The 24,500-nt window shown below is 50.3% G+C and overlaps 4 protein-coding genes across 7 annotated transcripts in view; 2 read left to right on the forward strand and 2 right to left on the reverse strand.

Annotated features, from left to right (window-relative positions):
• The window catches only part of RHBDF1 (rhomboid 5 homolog 1), a 34,908-nt gene extending 26,343 nt beyond the window's left edge, over positions 1-8,565 (forward strand). For both annotated transcript variants that reach the window (XM_066330201.1, XM_066330202.1), the window contains 11 exons: positions 1,116-1,367; positions 1,911-2,022; positions 2,874-2,948; positions 3,489-3,650; positions 3,753-3,853; positions 4,507-4,570; positions 5,005-5,099; positions 6,006-6,081; positions 6,566-6,666; positions 6,938-7,091; positions 7,808-8,565. In XM_066330201.1, the coding sequence (XP_066186298.1) occupies positions 1,116-1,367; positions 1,911-2,022; positions 2,874-2,948; positions 3,489-3,650; positions 3,753-3,853; positions 4,507-4,570; positions 5,005-5,099; positions 6,006-6,081; positions 6,566-6,666; positions 6,938-7,091; positions 7,808-8,227 (1,612 nt within the window). In that variant the 3' untranslated portion in view covers positions 8,228-8,565. The remainder of the gene's footprint in view (positions 1-1,115; positions 1,368-1,910; positions 2,023-2,873; positions 2,949-3,488; positions 3,651-3,752; positions 3,854-4,506; positions 4,571-5,004; positions 5,100-6,005; positions 6,082-6,565; positions 6,667-6,937; positions 7,092-7,807) is intronic.
• Positions 8,566-8,685: 120 nt separating this feature from the next.
• On the reverse strand, positions 8,686-11,377 carry SNRNP25 (small nuclear ribonucleoprotein U11/U12 subunit 25). 2 transcript variants are annotated; one of them, XM_066330206.1, is made up of 6 exons: positions 11,249-11,377; positions 11,090-11,180; positions 10,908-11,013; positions 10,749-10,823; positions 9,704-9,766; positions 8,686-8,883 (listed from the first exon to the last, which is right to left on the reverse strand). In XM_066330206.1, the coding sequence occupies exons 1-5, from the start codon at positions 11,369-11,371 to the stop codon at positions 9,712-9,714; spliced, it is 450 nt and encodes a 149-aa protein (XP_066186303.1). In that variant the 5' UTR covers positions 11,372-11,377; the 3' UTR covers positions 8,686-8,883; positions 9,704-9,711. The 2 variants fall into 2 exon arrangements, with proteins under 2 accessions (XP_066186303.1, XP_066186304.1); XM_066330207.1 differs by having other exon boundaries at positions 11,321-11,375.
• A 9-nt stretch (positions 11,378-11,386) lies between these two features.
• On the forward strand, positions 11,387-11,948 carry POLR3K (RNA polymerase III subunit K). Its single transcript, XM_066330208.1, has 3 exons — positions 11,387-11,517; positions 11,597-11,684; positions 11,765-11,948. The coding sequence occupies exons 1-3, from the start codon at positions 11,407-11,409 to the stop codon at positions 11,890-11,892; spliced, it is 327 nt and encodes a 108-aa protein (XP_066186305.1). The 5' UTR covers positions 11,387-11,406; the 3' UTR covers positions 11,893-11,948.
• Positions 11,949-12,332: 384 nt separating this feature from the next.
• The window catches only part of GTF3C1 (general transcription factor IIIC subunit 1), a 36,866-nt gene continuing 24,698 nt past the window's right edge, over positions 12,333-24,500 (reverse strand). For both annotated transcript variants that reach the window (XM_066330199.1, XM_066330200.1), the window contains 10 exons: positions 24,244-24,306; positions 23,634-23,727; positions 22,564-22,736; positions 21,466-21,750; positions 19,256-19,509; positions 17,621-17,907; positions 16,437-17,097; positions 14,942-14,981; positions 14,056-14,248; positions 12,333-12,716 (listed from right to left, as the gene is read on the reverse strand). In XM_066330199.1, coding sequence (XP_066186296.1) covers positions 12,495-12,716; positions 14,056-14,248; positions 14,942-14,981; positions 16,437-17,097; positions 17,621-17,907; positions 19,256-19,509; positions 21,466-21,750; positions 22,564-22,736; positions 23,634-23,727; positions 24,244-24,306 — 2,272 coding nt within the window. In that variant the 3' untranslated portion in view covers positions 12,333-12,494. The remainder of the gene's footprint in view (positions 12,717-14,055; positions 14,249-14,941; positions 14,982-16,436; positions 17,098-17,620; positions 17,908-19,255; positions 19,510-21,465; positions 21,751-22,563; positions 22,737-23,633; positions 23,728-24,243; positions 24,307-24,500) is intronic.

Raw genomic sequence — 24,500 nt, forward strand, 5'->3', positions numbered from 1 at the left:
AAAGAGCTGAAATTTCCAGCAGTATTTTGGCTACGGAGGTTCAGATTCTCCCTTATCCTGTTGCTTGCCCATACTTCAGAGCTGTCATGATCTCTCCAGGCACTCTGGTCATCTTTCAGAAGAAAGATTGTTGGCTGTTTTCTCTCAGCACTTCTGACAAGCACTGTCTGTGCAGAGTCAAGGGACATTTAGGAAGCCAGAGGAGGTGCACTGGACTAGAGCACATGTCGGGAGCGTGCCTACTTACAGTGCCCGGCAATGAGGAGGGTGAAATGGGAGGTAGTTGGTTTTTTTTGGTCAGGTTTGAGTGCTTCAGATGTCACCTTCATACTGCTGTCTAAGAGCAAGGAAATACAAAACCATCTGGATGTGATGCAGACTTAAAAAGTAGGTATAATTCACCAGTAACCTGTGCAATGTTCATCAGATCTATCTTGACAAAAAAGCCTTCTTTTAGCTTGGGATGCTTGGGACTTTTATTGTGTTGTAGAGGTCTGCTTTTTTTTTATTCTGAAAAATGCACACATTGGTACAAATAAGGGAGGACTGGAAGGGAGGTTGTGAGAGGTAGCTGGTACAGCTTGCAGCATGTGACAGTGCCACTTTCTTGGTCTGGGAAGTTGCTTGGATTCACTTTTGTCCAATTTGCCAGTGCAGTCACATTGAAGTGAGACACTGAAGTGACATTTAAAGGTGGGTATTTCCACTGTTGGGCTAAACTCCACTTCCATTTCATAGCAGAGGGCAGAGTAAGAGGGTTGAAGTAGGGGAGGAAGTAGATGTGCCTGAGGCTGCACAGGTGCCTGTTGCTGAAACACTTTAAAGCCTCGAGAACTCCCTAGTGGTGGGGCTTAGTTTGGCACAGCTGCCTTGTGCCACTTTCTGCGTGTTCGCTGCGCTTTCTGCCACTTCTGTGCCTTCATTTACTGGCTGTGTGTAATTTGAAAATACACACACGTTTGAAAATATACCTTTGAAATACAGCTCCCACTTCAGGGCACCTTGTCTGCCATCAGCTGCTGCCAGCCTGGATGGGGTGGGACAGACAGAGGCTCTGCTGCCACCAAAGAGCACGGAAAGGCTGGTCCCTACTGCTGTCCTGCTTTTGATTTCAGCCCCCTGGAGCGAGGCTGGAGGAAGCAGAAGGACGGGGCCCTGGCGCAGCCCAAGGTGCGCTTGCGGCAGGAGGTGGTGAGCGTGAGCCCGCAGAAGCGGGGCCAGCGCATCGCCGTGCCCGTCAGGAAGCTCTTTGCCAAGGAGAAGAGGCCCTACGGGCTGGGCATGGTGGGCAAGCTGACCAACAGGACCTACCGCAAGCGCATCGACAGCTACGTCAAACGGCAGATCGAGGACATGGATGACCACAGGTGAGAGCTGCACTCGGGGGTTCCCAGCCCAACTGGCCCTGCTGGCCCTCGGGGGCTCAGGTAACTTTGTGCCTGTCTTTGTCCCTTTGTTGTGTTTGTGTCACCGTGCACTGGCACCTCATCCAGCTCCTCGGTGTGTGGCTGTATCTCTGCTGCCTGGAGGGCCTGCAGGTCTCTGTGCCACCACCACCACTGTGTTGAACAGCAAGGCTCAGCTATCTCTGCCTCTAAGCATCCCCCTGGAGTCATTGTTTCAGACACACAGCACAGTTAGGTGTCAGGCTTTGGTGTTCTCATGGATGTTTTCTTGGTAAAGGGTGTTTGTCCAGTGTAATGGGGGGTCAGAGTAAACAAGTTCTGTCTGTCAGCAAGACCTTAAGGTCATTGCCTCCTGTCCTGAGTGCTCCTAGGTGATCCTGGCCACGTACCCCAGATTTTGGTGAGGTTTCTGGGGGAAAACAGCAGCTTCTGAGCTCTGTTCTGTTAGCAGATGTAATATGCTTGTGTTTCTGCCTCTAATGCTTTTCCCTTCCCTCCATTCAGGCCTTTCTTCACTTACTGGGTCACCTTTGTGCATTCACTCATCACCATCCTCGCTGTGTGCATCTATGGCATTGCCCCTGTGGGGTTCTCACAACACGAAACTGTTGATTCAGTAAGTGAATCCCCCCGACATGCCTGCAGTGTGATTGAGTTTCAGCCCTCAGCTGTTGTGTCACAATCTTCCCCATACTGGCTCCTTGCCTTCTTGGCTGGGTGCCGGCTGTCCAGCCCAGGGGGGCTGCCTGGAGGGTCTGTGGGAGCCCCGACACCACTTCCCTCTCTCCTGCAGCCACCTTTCTCCTGATGTCAGATTATGTCTGACACAAACCACGGTGGCTGTGCTGGCAGCACTTCCAAACAGCTTGTTCCCCTCCTGGTGGAGACCAGAAGGATGATCACTGCAGGGAAATACTTCAAACTTGAGCTAAGTTTTTGCAACAGTTGCAGGATTTTACTTCTGCCAAGAGCAAAACTGACTTGTCTGACTTTGGAAGCTGATCTTGAAGCTGTTTGTAGCCTTCCCACGCGTTGTTAAGGGTTCCTGGGGTACAGCTATCTCTACAGCCATGTCCCTGCTCCATGCAGGAGATGCCCTGGGAAGCCCTGACAGCTTTCAGAGCACTGCCACCAGCATGTGGGCCTGCCCTGCCTGTGGGTGCTGCCTGTGCTGCTCAGCTCTGGGGAGCTTTGTGCAGGCTCAGGCCACTTCAGGGGCTCCAGGCACTGGGATTTCTTGAAAGTTGAAGTAGCCATAGATAGACATTTTAAATGAAACCTTAACATGAAGGATCCCCACATCTTGATAGGGCTTTACATGTGATCCTGCAAAAGACCAGTTGGGGGCCCCTGTCATTGGCTGTGGGGATTCCTGTTCATCCTGGGGGCTGTTTTCACCAGTCCCTGCTGCTTGCCCTGCTGACTCTGGGGGCTGGAGCTCAGGGCTCTTGCTTTTTCTCCTTGTAGGTCTTGCGAAACAGAGGGGTTTATGAAAATGTCAAATATGTTCAGCAGGAAAACTTCTGGATCGGCCCCAGCTCAGTGAGTGCCATTGGGGGGACTGTTAGTGGGTGGGTGGGGGACTGTGTGCTGGAGCTGTGCCACCCCATGGACCAGAGCTCGCTGCTGCTTGGGGCTCAGGGTCCTGCTATCACTGTCAGGGAGCAGCAGTGCTCCCAGCCCCAACTACCCTGCAGAATGGAGTGCCTGGCTTTCCTGCTTTGCATGCTGTTCCTACAAAGACAAGCACGGGGTTATAAAAAATGCAGGAGTTGTATGGTGTGTGACAGCTTTCCTGATGCCCCTCCCCCTGGGAAAGACAAAAATGAAGAGGAAACGTCACAAAGTTTTCTTTCCCAGCCATAGTGCTGGTCTTTCTGAGGCTATGGGCAAAGAAATCCCTGAACTTTTATTCTGGACTTGTGTCCAGAGCAAGTATGGAGAATGTGCATTTCATCATGCAGGACTTGTCCCTGGCCCTTGAGTCTGGGTTGGGGTGCTCCTAGCAGTTCCCCCAGCCTGCTCTGCCCAAGCAATCTCTGCCTGCCCCTTGGCTGAGCTGAGTGTTTCCATCTCTGCCAGGAGGCCCTGATCCACCTGGGGGCCAAGTTCTCCCCGTGCATGAGGCAGGACCAGCAGGTGCACAGCTTCATCAGCGCCAAGCGGGAGAAGGAGAAGCACTCGGCGTGCTGCGTGCGCAACGACAAGTCAGGCTGTGTGCAGACCTCGGAGGAGGAGTGCTCAGTGAGTGCCATGGCCCTTCTGCCTGCCCTGCAGGCTCAGGGCCACTTCTGCTGATGCTTCTTTCCCTGGGCTTCATGGTGACTCCTCTCCTCTGTTCTGCAGTCCACGCTGGCCGTGTGGGTGAAGTGGCCCCATCACCCCAGCACACCGATGCTGGCAGGAAACAAGAGGCAGTTTGGCTCTGTTTGTCATCAGGACCCCAGGTAGGTCCTGCCTGGCTCAGCTGCCATTCTGGGGGGACAGGGCTGCTCTAGAGTCAGTCCCAGGCCAGTGGATTGCTGGATAAGGCAGCAGCTGCTTTGGGGGATGTGGGGCAGTGATGTTCCTACACTGCAGGGGAGGTGATGCAGGTTGTGATCATATTTCTGCTTAGCCCTGATCTCTGTTGTGGGCTGCCCACCTGAACAGCAGCCTGCTGTGAGCTGTGAGTGCTTTCCTCAGCCCTCTCTCCCTCTTCACCTGCTCCCTGCACAGCTCCCTGCTTGGGTGCAGCAGTCATGAGCCAAGCACACCTCTCTCCAGGAGCTCAGCCAGCTGCTGGGTGCCCTGGCACACAGTCACTGTGGGCTGATATAGAGCTGAAACCAGCTGAATTCCTGTCCTTGGGGTGTGTCCACCTGGAAAGGATCCAGTTTGTTGCTGGGCAGCAGTGTGCTCCCTGCCTTTGTGATCTCTGCTGGAAGGAACTGAGGCTTTGACCAGCATGGCCTTGGCTGATCTGGTCTGGCGTGTCAGTGTCACCATCCAGGGACACAGGGAGCTGTGGAATGGCAGCCTGGGCACAGGCAGAGTGTGGAAATCGTACTTGGTGCTGGGGAAAGTGATTCTCAGGCTGATGTGTGCTTTGTTGCTGCAGGGTGTGTGAGCAGCCAGCCTCGATGGAGCCCCACGAGTGGCCAGATGACATCACCAAGTGGCCGGTGAGCATGGCCAGAGGCACGGGGCCTGCATGGGCAGCTGCAGTGTGGCATTTGCATCCCACTGCAGGGCCTCAGCTGTGCTGGTGGGAGGGCAGGGCCTCTGGAGCAGCTTCTGCTGCTTGTCACAAACACCAGCTCAGGGCAGCTCTGCTCTGCTCAGCCCAAGGCTCAAAGCCCTCCAACAACAAAAGTTGTTCTGTGCCAGCTAAAGCCCTGGATTCTGTCAGGGTAACAGGGAGATGGAAACCAACTCAGCCTCAGGCTGGAGAGGAGGTGTCAACTGATGCTCAGGCAGATGGAGTATCAGGCACTATCCTGCTGTCAGAGAGAGCTGTGTCTGGAAATCTGGCTTCTTCCCAAGGGGCTGTTTTGATTTTACCCAGCCAGCGAGCAAAGCTGTGGCTGTCTGACTGCAGCCTGTTGTTGTTTTCCAGATCTGCACAAAAAACAGTGCTGGGAATTACACCAACCACCTCCACATGGACTGTGTGATTACGGGCCGGCCCTGCTGCATTGGGACCAAGGGAAGGTAGTGAGTTTGACCTGAATGGAGGGGCTGGATGTTGGGGTGAGACACGGGGCCTTTTCGGGTTGTAGACACAGCCATCTGCCCTCCTTGTCCTTTCCACACACAGCCCAGAGCCATGCTGGGAAGGGCAGTTGGACAGAGAGCCATGACAGTTCTCCCAGATGGAGCAGGAGTTAACAGCCAGCCTGAGTCTGTGGCACTGCAGGGTATCTCACTCAGCTGGTCCTGCAGTATGGAGGGATTTTTTTTTTCCAAAAACCATTTTGGAAGGATTGAACAGTTCTGCTGGAGAGTCCTGCACTTTTCCTTAGGAATGGACAGCTTTTTTTAGACAGGCTCCATTGTTCCCAGCCTATGGTCCCTGGGCAGTCAAGGAGATGCCAGGAAATGACCCACTCTGGGTTTGCAAAAGAGGAAGATGCTGTTTTTTCTCATGTTATCACTGAGCTTGAGTAGTAACCCAGTGCTTGGGCTTGGCTTTCTCTGCTAGGGAGAAAACTGTGTGCTGCCCCAAGGAGTTTCTCTGTCCCTGAAAGTCATGACCAGCACACTCTAGACATGGTCCCCCCTTTCTCCTCTGCCAGTTGCAGAGGCACAAGATTCCTCCAGTCTCAGACACAGCTTCCCCAGGCTCTGGTGGTTCTTCCCAAATCTAAACAGCAGCTTTAGGACCTGCCTTGGAGCCCTGGCATGCAGCTTTCCTGGAGGAGAGAAGCAGGAGGGGTGTGTGGAGAAGCACTGGGCTCAAATGGGAATGTGTTTGTGCCTTTGCTGAGACTCTATAGCCTGTCAGGCAGCTGAAGGCAGCAGTTCTCATGGATGGGATGAGCAAAGGAGAGTGGCTGGCCTGGGAGGGCACAGGAATGATCCATTGTGTTTTCCATGTGTGACTTGTGCCTCCTGCAGGTGTGAAATAACCTCCCGGGAGTATTGTGAATTTATGCGGGGCTATTTTCATGAGGAGGCCACGCTCTGCTCTCAGGTAAGGGTGCAGCTGGGGGCTTGTAGGGCTGCCCTTCTCCCTCCAGGTGCCCTCAGCAGCTTGGCAGGATCTGGGGTGGCAGTGCAGCAGAGTGGGTGGGAGTCCTGTGCGACCCTGAGCCTGGGGGAAGCTGCTGCTCCTGACTGCAGTGGCAGAGCTGGCTGCATGTGTCCCCCTTTGGGGCCAGTTTGGGACTTGGGCTGGCAGCTGTTACAGCCCAGCACAGGACCACTGTGAAAGCAGTGGGAGAAAGATCTGCAGTTGCTCTGTGGGCAAGCAGATGCCTCAGTGCTGGGTGCTGGGCTGAAAAATGAGGGCTTAAAGCTGCCATAAGGAAGGGATGGGGCCGTGTAAATTCGTGTTGGAGACAAGGCCTGGGACTTGGTTCAACAGAGAAGTGGGAAGAGAGCCCCTCTTCCAGAGCTATCTGCAGTCTGCCCTAGGCTTGGAAAAGGGCCCCTCTCAACACCCACTTCTGCCCTAGGTGCACTGCATGGATGATGTCTGTGGGCTCCTTCCTTTCCTAAATCCAGAAGTCCCTGACCAGTTCTACCGCCTCTGGCTCTCGCTTTTCCTCCATGCTGGGTAAGCAGAGGTGTAAAACTGCCACTATTGGGGTGGGGGCACCCTCAGCCCGGGGACTGCTGTGAGGGCTGTTGTGGCTGTCCCTCGTGGGGGACACTGGGATGCTGAGCTGTGCTCTCAGCCAAGGTTTGCCATCCTGGGTTTGTCGGGAGGGATTGGTGGCATGAGTTAAGGCCAGAGCAGGAACTCTAAGCAAGGCTGGGGACTGAGCACAAGCACAGGGGTGACTTCAGTGGCCGCTGCTTCAGCTCCTGTCCTCTGCACTTGGCAGGATCCTGCACTGTCTGGTTTCAATCTGTTTCCAAATGACGATCCTGCGGGACCTAGAGAAGCTGGCAGGATGGCACCGCATCTCTATCATCTACCTTCTCAGTGGCATCACTGGGAACCTTGCCAGTGCAATATTTCTACCCTACAGAGCAGAGGTGGGTCTCCTGCAGCCCAGGGTCCTGGTAATTTGCCCTGAGCACAACCCTTCTCTACATGCCTGTGCCTCTGTGGCTGAGGCAGAGCCACCAAGGCTGGGCTCACCACTGCAGCCTTGGCACTTGTAGCTCAAAGATGGCACCACACCATCATTTAACTGCTGAGCAGCAACATTCCCTGGGGTACCATGGGCTTTCCAAGTGACTGGCCTGTGCTGGCTGCAGGAAAAAGGCTGCCTCTCATCACAGATGGGGGATTGTTCAACCATGGGGTGAGAGAGGCTCCAGGCAGGCTGGGAATCAAGTGCTGTACCTGGTGTCAGACACCCTCCATGTGAAAGTGGCAAAGAGCAGAGCTCACCTTGCTCACAGGACGCTGCATGGCTGCACCTGCAGGACTGCCTTTCAGCTCCTTTTGTAAGGAAAACTACATGGTGGGTGGGGGGAGCCAGGAGATTGCCTTCAAGGGCTTCTCCCCTCTGGCAACTTGAACCAGATCTGCCCTCTTTAGTCTGTTCTGGCCTCATACCCTGATCCTAAATCCAGCCAGGCCCTTTTACTCCTGGCACCCCATTATATGGATGAAGTTGCAGAGTCTCTTTGCCAAGAACCACTGAACAGGAATTGAGTCAGAAATAACTGATTCTTGGAGCTGGCTGCAGAGGCCAGACAGGTGGCATGAGCCTGACACTATTTGTAATGCTCTTCTTCTGCAGGTTGGCCCTGCAGGATCCCAGTTTGGAATTCTGGCCTGTCTCTTTGTGGAGCTCTTCCAGAGTTGGCAAATCCTGGCACGCCCATGGAGGGCTTTCTTCAAGCTGCTGGCTGTGGTGCTCTTTCTTTTTGCCTTTGGCCTCCTGCCGTGGATCGATAATTTCGCTCACATTTCAGGATTTATCAGTGGTTTCTTCCTCTCCTTTGCCTTCCTGCCCTACATTAGCTTTGGGAAGTTTGATTTATATAGGAAACGATGCCAAATTATAGTTTTCCAGCTCATCTTCATTGCACTCTTCTCAGGACTGGTGATTCTGTTCTATTTCTACCCCATCAAGTGCGAGTGGTGCGAGTTCCTCACTTGTATACCCTTCACAGACAAATTCTGCGAGAAGTACGACCTGGACGCACAGCTCCACTGACAGCAAAGACTGGCTTCTCGAGCAGGCCCTGGAGATGGACTGTCTTTGCATTTGCTGTGCCAGTTCCATGGGGACAAAGCCTCTAATCCAATGACACTTCTAACCCTGCCCGTGGTTAATTTAAACTGTCTCCTTAGCACTTGGCAGGCATGGTTTGCCTTATCTCAGAAGACTCTGAAAAACAGAACGTTTGTGCCTTGTTCAATTGTATTGAACCTTTTCTGCTGCCATTATTTTTATTACACTAGTTTCAATACTACATTTTTAACCAGAGTTGTTTACTACTGCTAAGGTGGTGATTAAATGGTGAGGTAGCGTTTTAGCTACTGTGAATTGTTCTGAGTAGTCTGTGCCTACCTTTGTTCCTTAATCTCACTTCTGCTGTTTCATGTACCCTGTGGAGCACCCAAACCAGCCAGATACAGATGCAGCTGGAAATAAGGGCTTGAAAAGCCTCAGAAAATGAGAGGGTCTCTTTAATCCCTGGAATGAATCCACATACAGCTCAGAGGCAAACACCCCAAACAGCAACTGTAAAAAACGTGAAAATGTCCAGTCAGTTGAGTTTGTTCCTCTTTGAAGTGTGACAACCTTTTCCTCCAGGAAGGTGCTGAATCCACAGTCTGGTCTTGGTAGGGCTGGATTCTCTGCTCTCTCTGTTTAAGAAAGAACACATTTGTCAGTAACAATAATTACTGCATGCTGGGCTCTTCTCACCACACTGCCATGATGGTCCAGGAGGGAGCAGCCAGTGCCAGAGGTGACTGCTGGTCACAGGCACCCTGGAGCAGGTGGCTGCTGTTAGGGCACACATTTTATTACACTGGATCTTGTGAATGTGGCAGCCTTGAAAGAAGAATAAAAGGTAACTGTGCTCAAAAAGGAACAGTTTTTAACTCAGCTACCTGGAGCAGCAAAACAACACAAGGCTTTGAACAAGCTGCTCTTTTATCTCTGTTCTTCAGCCACTGTGACTTTTTTTTAAAAGCATAATTTAAAACTTACTAAGCCTGAGAATCCTGGCCACATCGTGTGTTTGTGTGCACAACTTTCCCAAAATAGCAGTATTAATACCAGAATTATGTCTGCATGAGTTAGAAACCCAGCCACGCTCCTGACAATGATTTCCAGACATTTAAAAAGCCTAAAAGAAAGCAAGGTCTTAGAAGCAATCACAGCAGTAAAGGAACACTGTTTAATGAGTCTCAAGACAATGTAGAAGCAGACTGAGAATCTAAAAATAGAGTCAGTTGTTCCTACTGCTGCTCCCAGTGTCTGTTACCTGAATTATCATTCCCTGTCCTGAGAGGAGCACAAACAACACTACCAGGATCTGGAAAGAGGCCCCAGCCTCATGCAGACATTCAGAAATACTCTGCCAGCCAGCAGAGAGCAGCAGCATCAGCTCTGAACCTCAACATCATGGCCTGGGGAAGATGAGGAACTAGGAGCTCTTAATGGGCATTCAGGACTTACCCCACAGGTTACTTCCGAAGCTTCTTTATGAAGCTGACCTCATCCCTGTTCCTGATGCCATACCTGAGCAGAGAGTTGTGCTGTTAAATGCCAGGAAAAACAACCTGTGAAACCCTACAGCTTCATCTTTCCCAGGGACAGATGGACTCCTATAATCCCATGCTGTGCTCTGCTGGAGGACACATTAAAATTCTCACTTGTGTATGCAGGACATGCTGCCAGCACAGAAGGATCTGCTCATCTGCCTTTAACTGCAACAACCCCTTAAATGCAACATCTGTCACCCAGGCTCACTCTTCCAAGGACAGCTTTGATTAGAGCTGTCTTGCTCAGTTCTTAGTACTTCAGACCACCTTTTCTTGCTGGTCTGCAACAGGCTGGCAAACCCAGCACTGCTGGGGAGTGCCTCAAGAATGGGCAGCGAAACATGGGAGTCACCTGTCAGTGTTGTTACCACTGTCTGAGAGATGGCTGAGCAGCTCCAAAGATCAACACTCATCCTTGGGTTTCCTCTTTGCTTGGCATTCTTCATAGAATTGTAGAATGTTATGAGGTTGGAATGGACCTTACAGACCATCCAGTTCCGACACCCCTGCCCTAGACAGGACACCTCTCACTACACCAGGTTCCTCAAAGCCTTACCTAACCCACTGCCAGGGCTGGGGCATCCATAACCTCCCTGGGCAACCTGTTCCAGGTCTGTTCCCTGCTCTTTCCTGTCCTTCTACATTATAACTGTGCCGAGCTGAGTAAACTGTAACTATCCTGCAGGAGCTTGGCCAAGGGTTCTGTGGGGTGGCCTGAATTGGCTGAACCAAGCACAGGCTGGTGGTGGCTGAGGATGAGGGACCCCCCAACGCCACCCTGTCCTGCAGAGAGCTTCTCAGTCTGCCTGTCCCACTTCTGTGGGCAGTGCTGTCACACCTCCCAGCCAAATTCCAGCACAGCACCCACCTGAGCCAGGGCACGACCTCCCACCTCAGCCCTGCCCGTGGGGATGCTGCGTGGGCCCCTCTCAGCCCCCAGCACTGAGTCAGTAACTCACTCTCTCAGCTTCTTCCTGTCATCCGCCAGCTTCTCCCCATTGTACGTCAGGTGGTACGTCCTCCATATGTACTTCCTGGGGGACAAACACTCAGGGGCGGCCGCGGGAGGGGCACCGGGGTGGGACCCGCTCCCGAGCCGCCCGCCCGGCCCCGCTCACCAGCTCAGGTGCTGGACACCGCCCTGCCGGGCCTGCCTCAGCTGGATGTGCCGCCGCAGCGCCTTCTTCAGCTCCAGCACCGAGGCGTTCTGCACCACCACCACGGCTGCGGGGCGGGGAGAGCCGGCTCAGGCCCGCCCGCGCCCCGGGCCCCCGCCCGCCCCCGCCGGCCCCGCACGCACGCACGGTCTCGCCGTCCGCCTTGCACACCCGCACCGTCATGGCCTGCCCGTACTCCAGGGCCACCTGCGAGCCGATCTCCTCCGCCGTCACCTGCGGGCCGGTGAGACGGCCGTGAGCCCGGCCCCGCCGTGAGCCCGGCCCCCGAGCCCCGGGCCCACCTGCGGGGGGAGGTCGCAGAGCAGCGGGTCCTGCACCAGCCGCGCCAGCGCCGCCTGGAACAGCTCCAGCACCTCGGCGTGCGCCAGCTCCTCGGGCGGCTCCTCCGCCGCCTCGGCCGCCATCGCCGGAAGGGGCGGGCGGCGCGGCGGAACCGGCGATGCTGCTCTTCTGCCCGGCCTGCGGGAACGTGCTGGTGGCCGAGGAGGGGCCGCGGTGCCACCGCTTCGCCTGCACCACCTGTCCCTACGTGCGCAATGTCACACGGAAGGTAGCGGGGCGCGGGGGGCGCGGGGCGGGGGGCCCGCCGTGCCCGGTCCCGCTGAGCTGTCCCGGTGCCCCTCCCGCAGGTGACCAGCAGGAAATACCCGCGGCTGAAGGAGGTGGACGATGTGCTGGGCGGCGCCGCGGCCTGGGAGAACGTGGACTCCACGGCAGGTAGGGCCGGGCCGAGGGGCCGCGCGGGGCTGCGGCTGCCCTCACGGCCCCTCACGGCCCCTCACGGCCTTTTCCCGCAGAGCCGTGCCCCAAGTGCGAGCACCCCCGCGCCTACTTCATGCAGATCCAGACGCGCTCGGCCGACGAGCCCATGACCACCTTCTACAAGTGCTGCAACCCGCAGTGCGGGCACCGCTGGCGGGACTGAGGCGCCGCGGGGAGCGGGGATGCAGCTCCTGCAATAAATGTGGCACTGCTGGGCAAGCGAGCGGCTGCGGCGTGGTGACTGGGCTGGGCAGGGGTGGGAACCAGCTCCAGCAGGGCGCTGTGCCCGTGCTGCGGGCCCGGGGAGGGTGAGGGGGATAAAGGCGTGCCCTGCACACCGAGACACCCGCGTTCGAAGCACAGACACGCCTGAAGGGAACCGAGCTGAGCGGCGGCGAGGAAAGCCCAGCCCTGAGACAGCTGCCAGAAGGCAAAGCAGAGGTGAAATGTTAACTCTGTGGCCATACAGAGAGGCAACAATGAAAAACGGGCCTTTGCTGTGACCTGTGAAAACCCTGTCAGGTAAAACAGCAACTACAAACTAGACACTGCAACCCGTTACTGATAAAAGGAGAATGTACGATAAGTGGTGTCATCACATACTGTGTTTTAACATCGAGCTTTATCCTCAGTTTAAATACATTCAGAAGTAAAAAGGATAAATAACTTAATAAAAACATGACGGAGCACAAATTGTAACAGTTACTGTGCATGAACACCTTCTCACAGGCTAAGCCAGTTTCTTATGACTCAGCTTTAGCCCTTCTATACAGGGATAATCTGGACCCATTTATTCCAGTTCATGTCGCAGGGGAACACTCTCCCCAGCCTGAGGGTACAGTCTATTGTGGGCTCGTAGTAAATGGTTGGGCTTTCACTCAGTTTGGGATTCTCTAGTTGTTCTTCCACAACTGGCTGAGAAAAGAGTGACACCGGGGATGGCTTTTTCATGTAGAATCGTCTGATGCAACCAAGAGTTTCCAGACCCTGCAAAAAATATCACATATTTCAATTTGGGCTGTTGTGGGAAAAAAAAAAAGGCAATAAAAAAGCAAAAAACCCAGAAAACAAAACAACCAACCCCCCAAAATCAACCAACCAATAAAACCACCCCTGTGAATGTTGCTCTATCTACAGCGTTCGCAGAAATGTTGGACAATTTCTACCAAAAGTGGCTTCACTTGAGCCCCTGAGGAGCCCATGGTTACAACACAAAGGTATAAAGGATAAACAATAAAAACATGCCAGCTCGAGCTATAGCTGGATAGATCTCGTTATTTTCAAGCACAGTGATTGACACACGGTTACTGGCACAGAAGGTACTCAGCAAGAGATGTCAACATTTAGGACCAGTTACAAAAAATCTTAAGGCTGCTCTAGATGTCAGTCCAGACTTGTGTGCCAGTCCTTGTTAATGGGTAACAGGAATATGACAAGCTCTGTCTGGTTTCAAAACCAGTTCTTAGTGAATTTATTGGTACAGATGTTAGATTGAAGTTCTCCGCTCGATAAAATGCAGAGGTAATTAACTGCTTGATTTTGCGGGTTTGAATTCCCGTTGCCCAGGAATCCATCCTGGAACATGCAGGACAGGATTTGCAGGACTGGCAACATCCCAGCTGGCACTGTCACCACAGGGTACAAGCCCTGGGGAAGAAGTGGCACATGGACACTGGAAAATGGATTTCCAGTTAGCAGGGAAGTCATGCTTTTGGGAAGGCCTGCAGGATTACTGCTCTGCTTCAGATTTTGAATAATTATAGGAAAAAAAGATAGAAATCAAAGTTCCATGTCCAATCGAGCATCAAGATGTGGGAAGAGAATTATGAGACACTCAAAATTTTCTTGCCATCTTTTGTTTGACAATTAAGGACCTGTAGGCAGGTCTAATTTACACATTGTCTAGCACAGACACATTTCAGTTTGATTCTAATGGCACATTACCCATCTAGAAGGTATATAAGAAAAAAAAAATTAAGAATACTTGGATTATCTGTGGGGATTGGGGGCTGGAACTAGAGGATCTTTAAGGTTCCTTCCAACCCAAATATTCCATGATCCTGTGATTAACACTGCATTAAACAGTCAAGCTAATACCTCGTGGTGACAAGCCCCCACTCTTCAGCAGCTGCCCTGTGCATCATTTCAGAAGCAAAGTGTAAAATCCGTGGGGTCAATCAGGCTTCCCTCCTCACTCACTGCGAGCAGTGGCTCGCTCTGGCTCTGCTTCATTTACACCCGAGGGAGAAGGTTGTTTCTCCCCATTTCCCTGGGCCTGGCAGGGCTGTCCCTGCTGGCTGGGCGTGCCAGAGCCCCAGTGCAGTACCTGCAGGATCTCCAGCACAGCCACGGGCTGCAGGACACCGCAGTAGTGCTGCAGCAGCCCCGTCTGTGTCACGCCCGGCTTTGTCATCACGTGGTAGAGCACGGCCTCCATCATGCCCTTGCACACCGGCTTGTTCAGCTTCCCATCCACGATCCTCCACGGCCTCCCAACGAAGCAAACCTTCTCACAGGCCCTGCCAAAGACAGGGGACACTCAGCTCTCGGGAATTCTTCAGGGTGGGTTTTCTCACCAGTGCAATTCCTGCCTAATGGGGTTTCTCGCTACATCTGTTTTAATGCGAGTGTAAATCCTTGTGGCTGCTCTGAGCAAGGCCTGGTGCTGCTCTACCAAATCTGCATTTTTCACCAGGGGTTCACCCCTTTTAGCACCATTACAAACCCAGCAGCTGCCTCAGGTCTCAATGAGCAGGGAAGCCTTCTTTGGCATTTAGCTCTAATACCCACCAAAAGTTACCCAAGACCTGCACCACGCAGCAACAGTGCTCTGATGGGAAGAAAATTCCTAATTTTTAAGCGTTTTGGTGTCCATAAGACAGTCCCTGCATGGAAATTGACATTTTTCATCTTGCAGTTTCTCCAGGCCTTTCCTGGGCACCTGGAAGCTGGCACTGGGCTTATTTGTGCAGTAAAATCAGTTTGGTCTTCTGATATTTGGAGCTCATTGTTTTTTTGGGTAAAAATATCTACCAGAGGCATTTTTTCAGCATGCACAAGAATACAAGGAACATTAGCAGGAACAATGGAGTGGGGTTTCTCCATCATCAATGCTCACTGCTCAACAGAGCATAAAACTGAGGTTTCCAAACCACTGCTTCCAGTATTCTTTTGGCAGTGTTTGGTATTCTGCAGACATCTCTGTTACTCACCGGTCCCTGGCTGCCTGGGAGACATCTGTCACAGAGCTTCCTGGAAAGAAAAGGACACATATTTTCTAATTAACTCAAACTCCTTATCTAATGGAAGGAGAGTTAAAGGTGGCCAAGCTGTGAAGTGCAAGAGCTTGCTAGGAAACCACAGCAGCAAACTACTCCATGTGCTGCTCTCAGTTTTGGGGAGCTCTGAGCTGCCCCTCTGCCCTGCCTGCAGCAGACTCTTCCCACACCTCCTCCCTCAGCCACATCTCTTTACTCAACCCCACTTTTTGTGGCTCCTTTCCCCAATTCCAGCAGGTTTTATTCCTAGAAGTCTGATGCTATGGCTGAACCACAGTGATTGTATGGGCTGAAGGAACTGAGGTTCACAGAGAGGAGCTCTCCCAGGGGTGTGGGTAACCTAAAGCTCCTGGACATCAGAGGGAAGCTGGGCAGAATCCAAGGAGCTGGAGACATGAATGCAAACTCAGGATTCCAGCAGGGCTCAGTTTCAAAGCAAAGGCTGTCTCTGCAACTCCCATTACATTATGTCATGGGTTTTAATTAGACAATTACTTAACAAGGTATTCCTACCACACCCAGAGGGTAACAGCTTTGGCTGAAGCACATGTATACATTCACTGGCCAGTGAGAACTCTGTGTTTGATAAAAGAAACCCTGTTTTTTCCCTCCTATGCTACAAACAAGTCAAGGATGATAAATCCAGGGGAGTACTTCAGTAGTTTAATTTAAGAACTGCTGAGGCCTCTGCTGTTTAGATAGCCCAGAGTGCATTTCCTGCAGGAAGGCTCCAGTTAAACAATCCCAAGCTGTGGGATGTTAGGGATCACACTCTGGACCTGGGTACTCGCAGGGCTTGGCAAGGTCCCACAGGAGCAGTGAGCTTGTGGTTCCGTCTGAGATTAGAGCTCATAAAATCCAAACCAAAATGAAATACCTCACAAATTCCTAAATGTAAAGCTTGGCAAGAGCTACTAGCTATTAGAAAACTGGCAGTAAAAAGGAAAGGAAAATGAAGTCCAATTGGGTTACAAATGAGGCTGTTAATCTCACTGGCATGTGCTGCTTCCTGGTGGTTTAATGAGTTTAGGACTTTCAGCCATGGACATTCCAGCTAAATGCACACCAGCAGTGCTCTGTTTTCTAGGCTTAGAGATGCCTGACCTTTGGACTGAAGCCAGAGATGAGAAACTTCAGATCCAAATTATTCTGGAAAAGTTTTAAGACATGGAAACAAGTTTCTACGGAAAACATACTTTTGGACTAGTCATTCCAGCAAGAGGCATAGGAAGGATTATGCGATGTATTTGAAAACTCTGAGACCTTCCAGATGAATTAGTATTATGCCAATTTATCTGTGAGAGAAGACAATCTCTCCGGTACAATTGCATAAAGAATCTAGGATTTGCTTATAAAGTGGAGCTACTGGTTTGGGATCAACTGCTGATGAGCTGGTTTGTATTTCAGGGATGCAGAGGGCTCTCCATACCTTTAGAGAGTCCTGGGTTCTCCTGGAAGTAGGGAAGATCATCATCCTGCTCACTGGCTGATTGTTCAGGGATAGGGATCTGCTTGCTGTGCTCAGTGCTGAGCTCATCGTTCTCTACTTCGAGTTCTTTGTCCTCAGAACAAGATTTATCTTGTTCCTTGTAAGTGTCCACATCCACAGCCTCTGCAGCAGGCTCTGGGACTTCAGCTGGGGGTTCTTCCTGCCCTCCCAGGGAGCCTCCTTCTGGAGCTTCTTCCCCTCCAGTAACAGCTTCTTTCCTTGGGACAGGCTCAGAAACAGCTGCATCCAAGTCCCTGCCTTGTGCACTCGCCACAGCAGGCTGTGCACCCTGGCAGAGGTGACTGTCACCCTCAAGGACATCAGTCTTACATCTCTTCCTCGGGGGCTCATCATCACTGGCACACTGTGTGTCTTCTCCCAGCTGCTCCTCCTGTCCCAGACACTCCTGTCCCTTCCCTGGCTCTGAGGGCAGCTGTTCCTGTGGCACATCTGGGGCACAGTCTGCCCCTGGCTGCTCAGTGTCCTCTGCTTTGTTCTTCAGGCACACCGAGCGCAGCAGCCAGGGCTTGGCAAACACTATTGCCACCAGCCTCACACTGTGGCCTCCTACTTCTAAAACCTGCTGCATTTCAATGAGGTCCTGTAAAAAACAAACAAAAAAACCCACAACAAATTATCTCAGGAGCTTTCGCTGAAAAATGTCACTTTAACCCAGTGTCATGAATTGTCATGATTTAACTGGCAGCAAGGGAGGAGCAAGAGTTTAGTAGAATATTCAATTTTGCCCCCAGCTGCACTGAAATTGAAAATATGTTTTACCCCTTAAGGCTTCCTGAAATTACAGCATGAGATGTTTTTCTTCAGCTTAAAGTACGTTAAAAATATAACTGGGTACAAGTACTTTGCTTCCAAAGATTGATGTTAGCACCTCTAGGTTTCTGAAACAGTTCATTCCTATCTTTGATTAACTGCTGCTTTAATTTTTGGCCTTCTAACTTTGAGGCAAGATTGCTCTCAAGGTGTGGTGTGTGATCTCCTGCCTAACATAAATAACTCTCTTCAATTTATAGTTGCTTCTGACAGCCTGGAAGCGCGTCCTGTTCAAGGGGAATACTAAGCATGCAAACATTAAATGTATGGAAAGCAGCTGGCTGTAAACCCACCTGAATGTACTGCTCCAAGCTCCTGCTGCGTTCAGCTTCCACCTGTTCATAGCTGCAGAAACATTTGCTCAGCTCAGTTTTGCAAATCCCAAAGTGGGAAGTGGCCTCTATGGCCTTCCTGATCTCCAGAACAGCCGCCACATCCCCGGGGTTGTACCCGTAACGCTCTGTGCACTCATGGAGAAACTTCTCCACCTCGTAGTTTTCTTCCTGGATTTTGATCAGCCTGGTGAAAGTTTCAGGGAGGCAAGAGATGCCCACAGCCATGTGATCCAGCAGGGAAGGAACTGCAAAGCAAATAAACCACGGGAGTTTAGGCTGTGAAGCAGCAGTTACTGTGCAACACACTGCAGGAAGACAAACAGATTAGAGGTGTTCTAGACCAATTAAAACCAGAGCTCAGCTTTCTCTCTTCATTGCTGCAGTTCCCTTTCTTTCCACCTTGCACATCTGTCTGAAAAGACCTGTAAAGAGCAGCAAACTGGTTTACAAGGGCTCACTTTCCCAGCAAAGCAAATTATGGCTGGAAGGCAGTGAGCACCTAGTGGTGTTCTCTCTAACATTGGGTCAGCTCTGCTCTGAGTTAATGGGGGAATCCTCTCCTTTTTTCTTGAAGAAGGTCAAGTGAAAATTCTAGGGCAAGGAAATGCTGTAGAAGACACTTTTAATCAAAAAATCCACAGCAGAAAGCTGTTGGCCAGTCGACAATGTTACCACTGAACAATGCTTTACACAATTAGTTCAACAAAGCATCTCTGTGTTCAGTGACAGGTCCAGCACTGCCCCTGTACAGAGTATCCACAACTGGAGCCATGTAACCCCTCTCCCAGTCCTGGCTGATGAGGGAGCAGCTCTGGCACTGCTCTTGCTGCTCCCATCCCTTTTACCTGCAGGCTGCTCCACGTTTGCTTCTGAACTTTCAGGGCAGCAACCAAGAAAAAATGGGCCCAACTGTAATGAGCAGTCAGCTCAGCTCAGCTGGAGGGCATGAGGCAGCAGAGACAGGAGAAGGAATTTCTGATTTACCTCTGTCACAGCAGCAATGGAAATGGGCAGGGGCCACACTAGACACTGTCAGCTGGAGAGCTCAAGGCTCTGGATACATTTGCATTACAGCAGAAAACAAGATGCTCTTTAAGAAAAGGCAGTGCTGACGAACTGCAGTCAAGCTCTACATATTATAAAAATGTTTAAATTACTGAGGTAAGAGACCAGACATTGGACACCACTATTTCAGGCACTTGCATCAGACAAGTTAAATGAGAATTTCCATTCAAGGAGATCTGAAAGCTTTTCTTTTCTCTTTACAGAAGAGAAAGCCTGGCTGTGACACCATATGGTATTTTAAGTTGTTGAAGGGACTGAAAAACCTCCTGGAGAGGGGTAACAGAGCAGAGGACAGATTGCAGCAATAGTTTAACACAACATGAGACAGAGCCAAGGCCTTGTTACCAACAAAAGCCTAAGTCAGCCATCTGCTTTGAATCAGGAGAGAAAGCCTTACAAACTTGATGTGTAATGAAAACACAATGTTCCTGTTAGAGGGCTTTGTTTAAACCAATTCCTCAGCAGGTGAGTTCACCATCTCTCCTGCTCCAAGCCACTTCTGTGCACTTTAGGCCGAAGAGAACTCACCTGGAGAGCTGAGCCTTCCTGGGATGGGGGTACACCTGAGCCTGACCTTCACCTGGCAGGAGTTGACCACGATGTTGTCACTGGGGCTCAGGTTGCGTGTGCTGACAATGCCAGGGGAGTAGTAGCCCCTCATCAGTAGATAATTGGTGTGAGAGGCCTGGCGAGGTTTCACTTCGATTCTGCGTTTGCCTCCGGAGCTGTCCTCCAAGTCATCGTCGTCATCGTCGTCATCCTCAAGTCCTTCTTTTCCCAAGCTGCAGCAAACACAGCAGGTTAGATTTGCTTGTTGGGGTTTTTCCCAAAAGAAGAAAGTGATTTGTGATGCTGAGCAGAGCGAGGACATGGCGCTCCTGTGCTCTGGGATTTAGTCCTGGACAGCTGGGGCCGTGTCCACACCAGGCTGGTTTACAGCACTGACAACAAGAACCACAGAAAAGGAAATACACTAAATGTCCCCAGGAAAGGAAATCCTCTTTTTTCTTGCAAATGTGTTGAAATGAACTCAAAATATCTCAGCTTCCAGTGCTGGAGCTCTTTGGTTCAGCAGATGCTTCATCTTGAGGGAACATCTGTTAGACACTGAGAGCATGAGGGATGCTGCAGGATGGGGCAGACTGTTTATTTTTCAGGGTGAAAAGGAGGAGAGAGAGTTATAGATTTCAGTTACTTCAAAAAATAGTAAATAAAAAACCACCAAAACCCAAACTGCAGACATCCTCCAAGTAAAGAAAAGATTAGCAGTAGCAGCCAGGATAGATTTCCCAGACAAAAACTTAGTCAAACCAATCCTGTTTATTCCAGGACATGACAAGAGCCGCTGTGGATAAAGCTGAAGGCTCTGAACAACCTGATCTAACTCTGAAGTTGCAGATGTTTTAAGCAGATTATGCCAGGGACAATGGAAGATTCCTTCCAACCTTTTCTAAGGTGAGTTAGACCTTAAGAACCTTTTTTAAAAACATATTTAAAATGGAAAGGGAGCACATAATTTAGAAAAAAATCAGTGAGTGCACTACTCAAGATACTCCTACTCAGCAATGGGGCTCAGTGGATTTTTGTTAATGACCTGGCTGATAAAACAGCTCATTCAGCTTGCACAGGAACACTGAAGACACTGCAAGTTGATGAGAAGCTGGGATTTGCATTCAGAACATCTCCAACACACTGGAGAGTCAGCCTGGAAAAGAGCAGGGAGCAACTCCCTATGACAAATGCATGTTATTTATATGACAGTACTCTGCATCTGCCCCTGCACACTGAGAGGGAACAATTAACCAGATAAAGGAAAAGAAGCTTGTTAGGTGAGTCACAAGAATCATAAGCTGTGCATGGATCACTGCACTGGGGGGGGGGGTTTGGCTGCTTTTTTTTGGCAAGGCCATGGCCCTTCAGAATCTTGGGATGCATTAGCAGGTGTTTCACCTGTATAACAGGATGGAACTGGCACAGAGCTGCCAGCAAGAGCATGGCATTTGGGTTTTGACATCACAATTCAGTGCAGAAGAAAATAATGAGAAAGAGAACTGGGTAACATGAATGAAGTGAAGGAACTGAAGCTGCTCATTTTAAAGAACAGCATGTTATGGGAGAGGGACCACAATAACAGTCCTCAAGTAGGTATAAAGCTGCTCTACAGAGAAAGGGAACAAAGTATTTTCTGTGTGTATTCACAATAGGTAGCAGCAGGTCAAATTACTAAGAGATTTTAGTTGCACTTTTAAGAAAGCACATAATGACTGTAAGGAAAAGGGCTCACAGGCTCCCACTGCCTGGGGACAGTTTCAGTTTATGCCATTACTGCAGGCTTACAGGAAAATTAAATCCAAAAGGAGGCAGTGCACAGAAGCACTGCTGTGGTGAGAGGTTTCACTAATAAAGCTGAAACCTTGTTACCAGTCCTCTCAGTCTGTGACATGGCAAAGCAGGACGCTGATGAAAACGCTCCTGTAGCACCCAGTGCTCTCCTTTTCCTGTCAGCTCTGGTGGCACTGAAGTGCCAAGCAATTGAAACGTCTCATGTGAAGGCAAATGCAGCCCAGGGCTATAATGACAGGCACTAACTTAAGTGCCATTAAGTCTCCTCAGAAATAAAAATCTAAACAACAGCACAGTAAAAATGCCAAAGTGCAGTGCAGGAAATGCTAATTCCTGTCCAATTTCATCCAAGTTATCCCCAAACTGTATTCTCTAATGAAAATAACAGCATTTACCTTTTTATCACTTCATTTTCCACCATAGAGCTGTCCACCACAATGATCTGCTCTGGGATTCTCACATTCACAGCCACCAGTCCCAGGGAGAACAGGGAAAGCATGGCCACACACTGGCCACCAGGACCATCCATAGGAAATGCCACCATGCCTTCTGAGGATGCATTTTCTTCATCTTTAAATGAGAAGTTGTGTGGCTGGTCTGATCTTTCAGCATCCTTGAGCTTCTCCAGGAACTGGAAGGACTCTGTACAAATGGTACTGGGGAAGCGCCATGTAAAAACTCTGCACCAAAACACAAAGCACCACAAATCCTTCAAAATCTGCTCTGAGAACAAGCTTTACAATTATGGTAACACAAAGGAGCCAAACAGTTGAAGTTTCATGCTAGAGCTGGTGACCAAGCACCTTACACACCTGCTTTTACAGTCCTTTTACTATTTCCAGAACATTAGGTGTTTATGCACTGTGTAAAGGTCAGGTAGCATACAGCAGATAAAAAGCAAAAGGTATCATCTTCTGCTTCACAGGAGTGCTAAAGAAATCTTCCCACCACATCCACAACTGTGGTGCTGCATCTCCTCCCCTCTCCACGTGTCTCTGAAGTCCTGCCCAGAATACTCTGAAGTATTCCCTCAGTGCCCTGATTGCTCCCCACATAAGGACTGACTGATGTGATGTCAGCTTCCCCTGCACCCTCAGTTCTGCACACTCCTCGTGTGTTGTTGTCACAGTATTGGACACAAAAAGGACGAGACAGGTAGCAGAAAGGCAGGCAGGAAAGCTCTATTTTGACTCCACTTATATACACTTTTTATAGAAGACAAAAGATTGGCTACACAGGTTGCCACCTCTTTCGACCTCGTAGGTGAACATCACCATTAATCATAAGGCACCTCCCAGAGGAGAAACATGTAAACCAAGTAATAATCCCAAATATAATACAGAGTTTACACGAAGCTGCATCAGAATCTCCACTACAAAAATGCAAACGCTCAGAAGGCAAGAAAACTTCGGGTGACACGTTGTCACCTCCACACGAGGCCTGGGCAGAGGTTTTGCTCTGCCCCGAGGCCAGCAGAGCCCCCTGGCACCCACCTGTAGTAGCTCTGGGACAGCTGGTAGGACATGGGCGCGAAGGGCAGCGCGCGGCTCTTCTTGGGCCCCAGCGTGTGGTTGACCCTGCGCCGGTTCACCAGGCTCCTCCTCTGGCACTCCAGGAAAGCCTTCACCAGGATGTCATCCCGGTACTCCTGGTACAGCCGGAACGTCTGCAAGGCACCTCAGTGACTCCTCTGCACCATCCAGCTCACAGGCACTCAAGGGGTGCCCACAAGCCGGGAGGAAAATCATCCTTATGAATTCACTTCATTCCTCTCTTCCTTTTATGACCTTCCACACTTGCCATGGTAAATGCCAATTAAGTTAACAAAATACTATGGAACACTTGATATTCAAAATGGGATCAGGCTCCCACTGGAATTCTGGAAAATGCTCCTCTACCACACATTTTGGTAAATTCTTCCCCTCATTTCAGCAGGAACACTTGGTTCTGTGAGCTTGGCTATCCAGGTTCCCCTCTTGCTTATGAGTTGTTAAACCCCCTTTGAACTTTGACCTTACTTAAGCACTTGACTGACTGATGATCTCTTTTTGTAGTCCCCAATGCTGGAGGAGAGGTGCCCCAACACCACTCTTATCTGGGTGTTAGGACTGTTTGTGTGATATCTCCTCCAGAACATTCCAGCTGCTCAGGTGAGCACTAAAGCATGGTACATCTTGACCCACTGGAAGTGATGTAGAGTTTATTTCAAGTCGTTTTAGGGGATCGCTTCAACCTCACGTCTCGCCATCTCATCCTCTGAGAGAAAACAACAAACTGATAATCTTCCTACAATATTGTAGGCATTTCCTGCCTACAGTATGTAAACTTCTCACAGAATGGATACAAATCCAAGTTTCTGGGTTTCTTTTCTCCCATTTGAAAAAGGAATGTGCAAAGGGAGGGAGGAGAATGACCACATGTGGATGTGGCACTTGGGGACATGGTTTAGTGGTGGCCTTGGCAGTGCTGGGCTGATGGTTGGACTTGATGATCTTAAACATCTTTTCCAAGCTAAACAACTCCATGATGCTATGAGCAGTAAAGTTGGGTTCAGACACTGTACCTGAAATGACTGGCAAGATTCCATCTGGTTATCTGAGAGTGCCAGTGTGCTCTGAATCAGATTCTGCAGCACTAGAAAATGAATATCATAAATACTGAAAGAAAAAAGAAAGAAGAAAAAAACATTTATTCCTGGTGCTTTTTGAACATGAGGTACCCATTAGACCAGCACAAAAATCTACAAACTCCATCACCTGTTTCTGAAATTGAAGCATAGAGGCATGAGATCCTACAGCTGAGGATCATTCATGTAAAAGAATCTGTTACATTTTCCCTCACTTTCCACCCTGAATTTTTGGATCAGTCCAGATAATCTGACATGAAGTTCTCTCTGATAACATCTTCTCTTAAAATACAACACCCACACAGAAAATGTACACTGTTGTCCCAGGGAAAAAAGAATTTTGAGGTCATCTCTGTTAACGTTTTATCTACCAAATCTATGTCAGAGGTGCCTAGTCTTGTCAAGGTATTTTTCTGTTAATAAATTTATACTCTGCAGCAAACAGATAAGAACACTTAATTAGGACACTCATTATATGACTTCTACAGACTGGGGGGGGTTGATGTGACCTGCTCTTAATGAGGAAAATGGTACTATTGCTACTCACCTGCTCAGATTATCCTCTTTTGTGCCTTGATTTGTGTCTTCTCCGATTGCCAGCACTCGAAATCTAGGTAAGGAAAGGGAAAGGAGAACACTGGGACCAGATTTTCTGTGATTTTCTGTGATTTTGCATCAGCCATGAAGCCCAGAGGCTGATGAGCACAAGTGCTAACAGGGCAAGTGCTGGGCCAGCCCAGGGGACTGTCTGCTCCAGCAGCCCTCAGCACAAGGGTCAGACAGGAAAAGAACTGTCCTGATCCA

This window comes from Sylvia atricapilla, chromosome 15 (genome assembly GCF_009819655.1).
Source record: "Sylvia atricapilla isolate bSylAtr1 chromosome 15, bSylAtr1.pri, whole genome shotgun sequence".
In the NCBI taxonomy this organism is placed as follows: Eukaryota; Metazoa; Chordata; class Aves; order Passeriformes; family Sylviidae; genus Sylvia; species Sylvia atricapilla.

Bases quoted from the DNA above. Each gene is read 5' to 3' on its own strand.
- SNRNP25 (XM_066330206.1), bottom strand. From the start codon at position 11,371: ATGGCGGCCGAGGCGGCGGAGGAGCCGCCCGAGGAGCTGGCGCACGCC. The intron at 11,181-11,248 runs GTGGGCCCGGGG...ACCGGCCCGCAG, and splicing joins TCTGCGACCTCCCCCCGCAG to GTGACGGCGGAGGAGATCGG. The intron at 9,767-10,748 runs GTGAGTTACTGA...CTCTCTGCTCAG, and splicing joins GACAGGAAGAAGCTGAGAGA to GTATGGCATCAGGAACAGGG.
- POLR3K (XM_066330208.1), top strand. From the start codon at position 11,407: ATGCTGCTCTTCTGCCCGGCCTGCGGGAACGTGCTGGTGGCCGAGGAG. The intron at 11,518-11,596 runs GTAGCGGGGCGC...CCCCTCCCGCAG, and splicing joins TGCGCAATGTCACACGGAAG to GTGACCAGCAGGAAATACCC. The intron at 11,685-11,764 runs GTAGGGCCGGGC...CTTTTCCCGCAG, and splicing joins GAACGTGGACTCCACGGCAG to AGCCGTGCCCCAAGTGCGAG.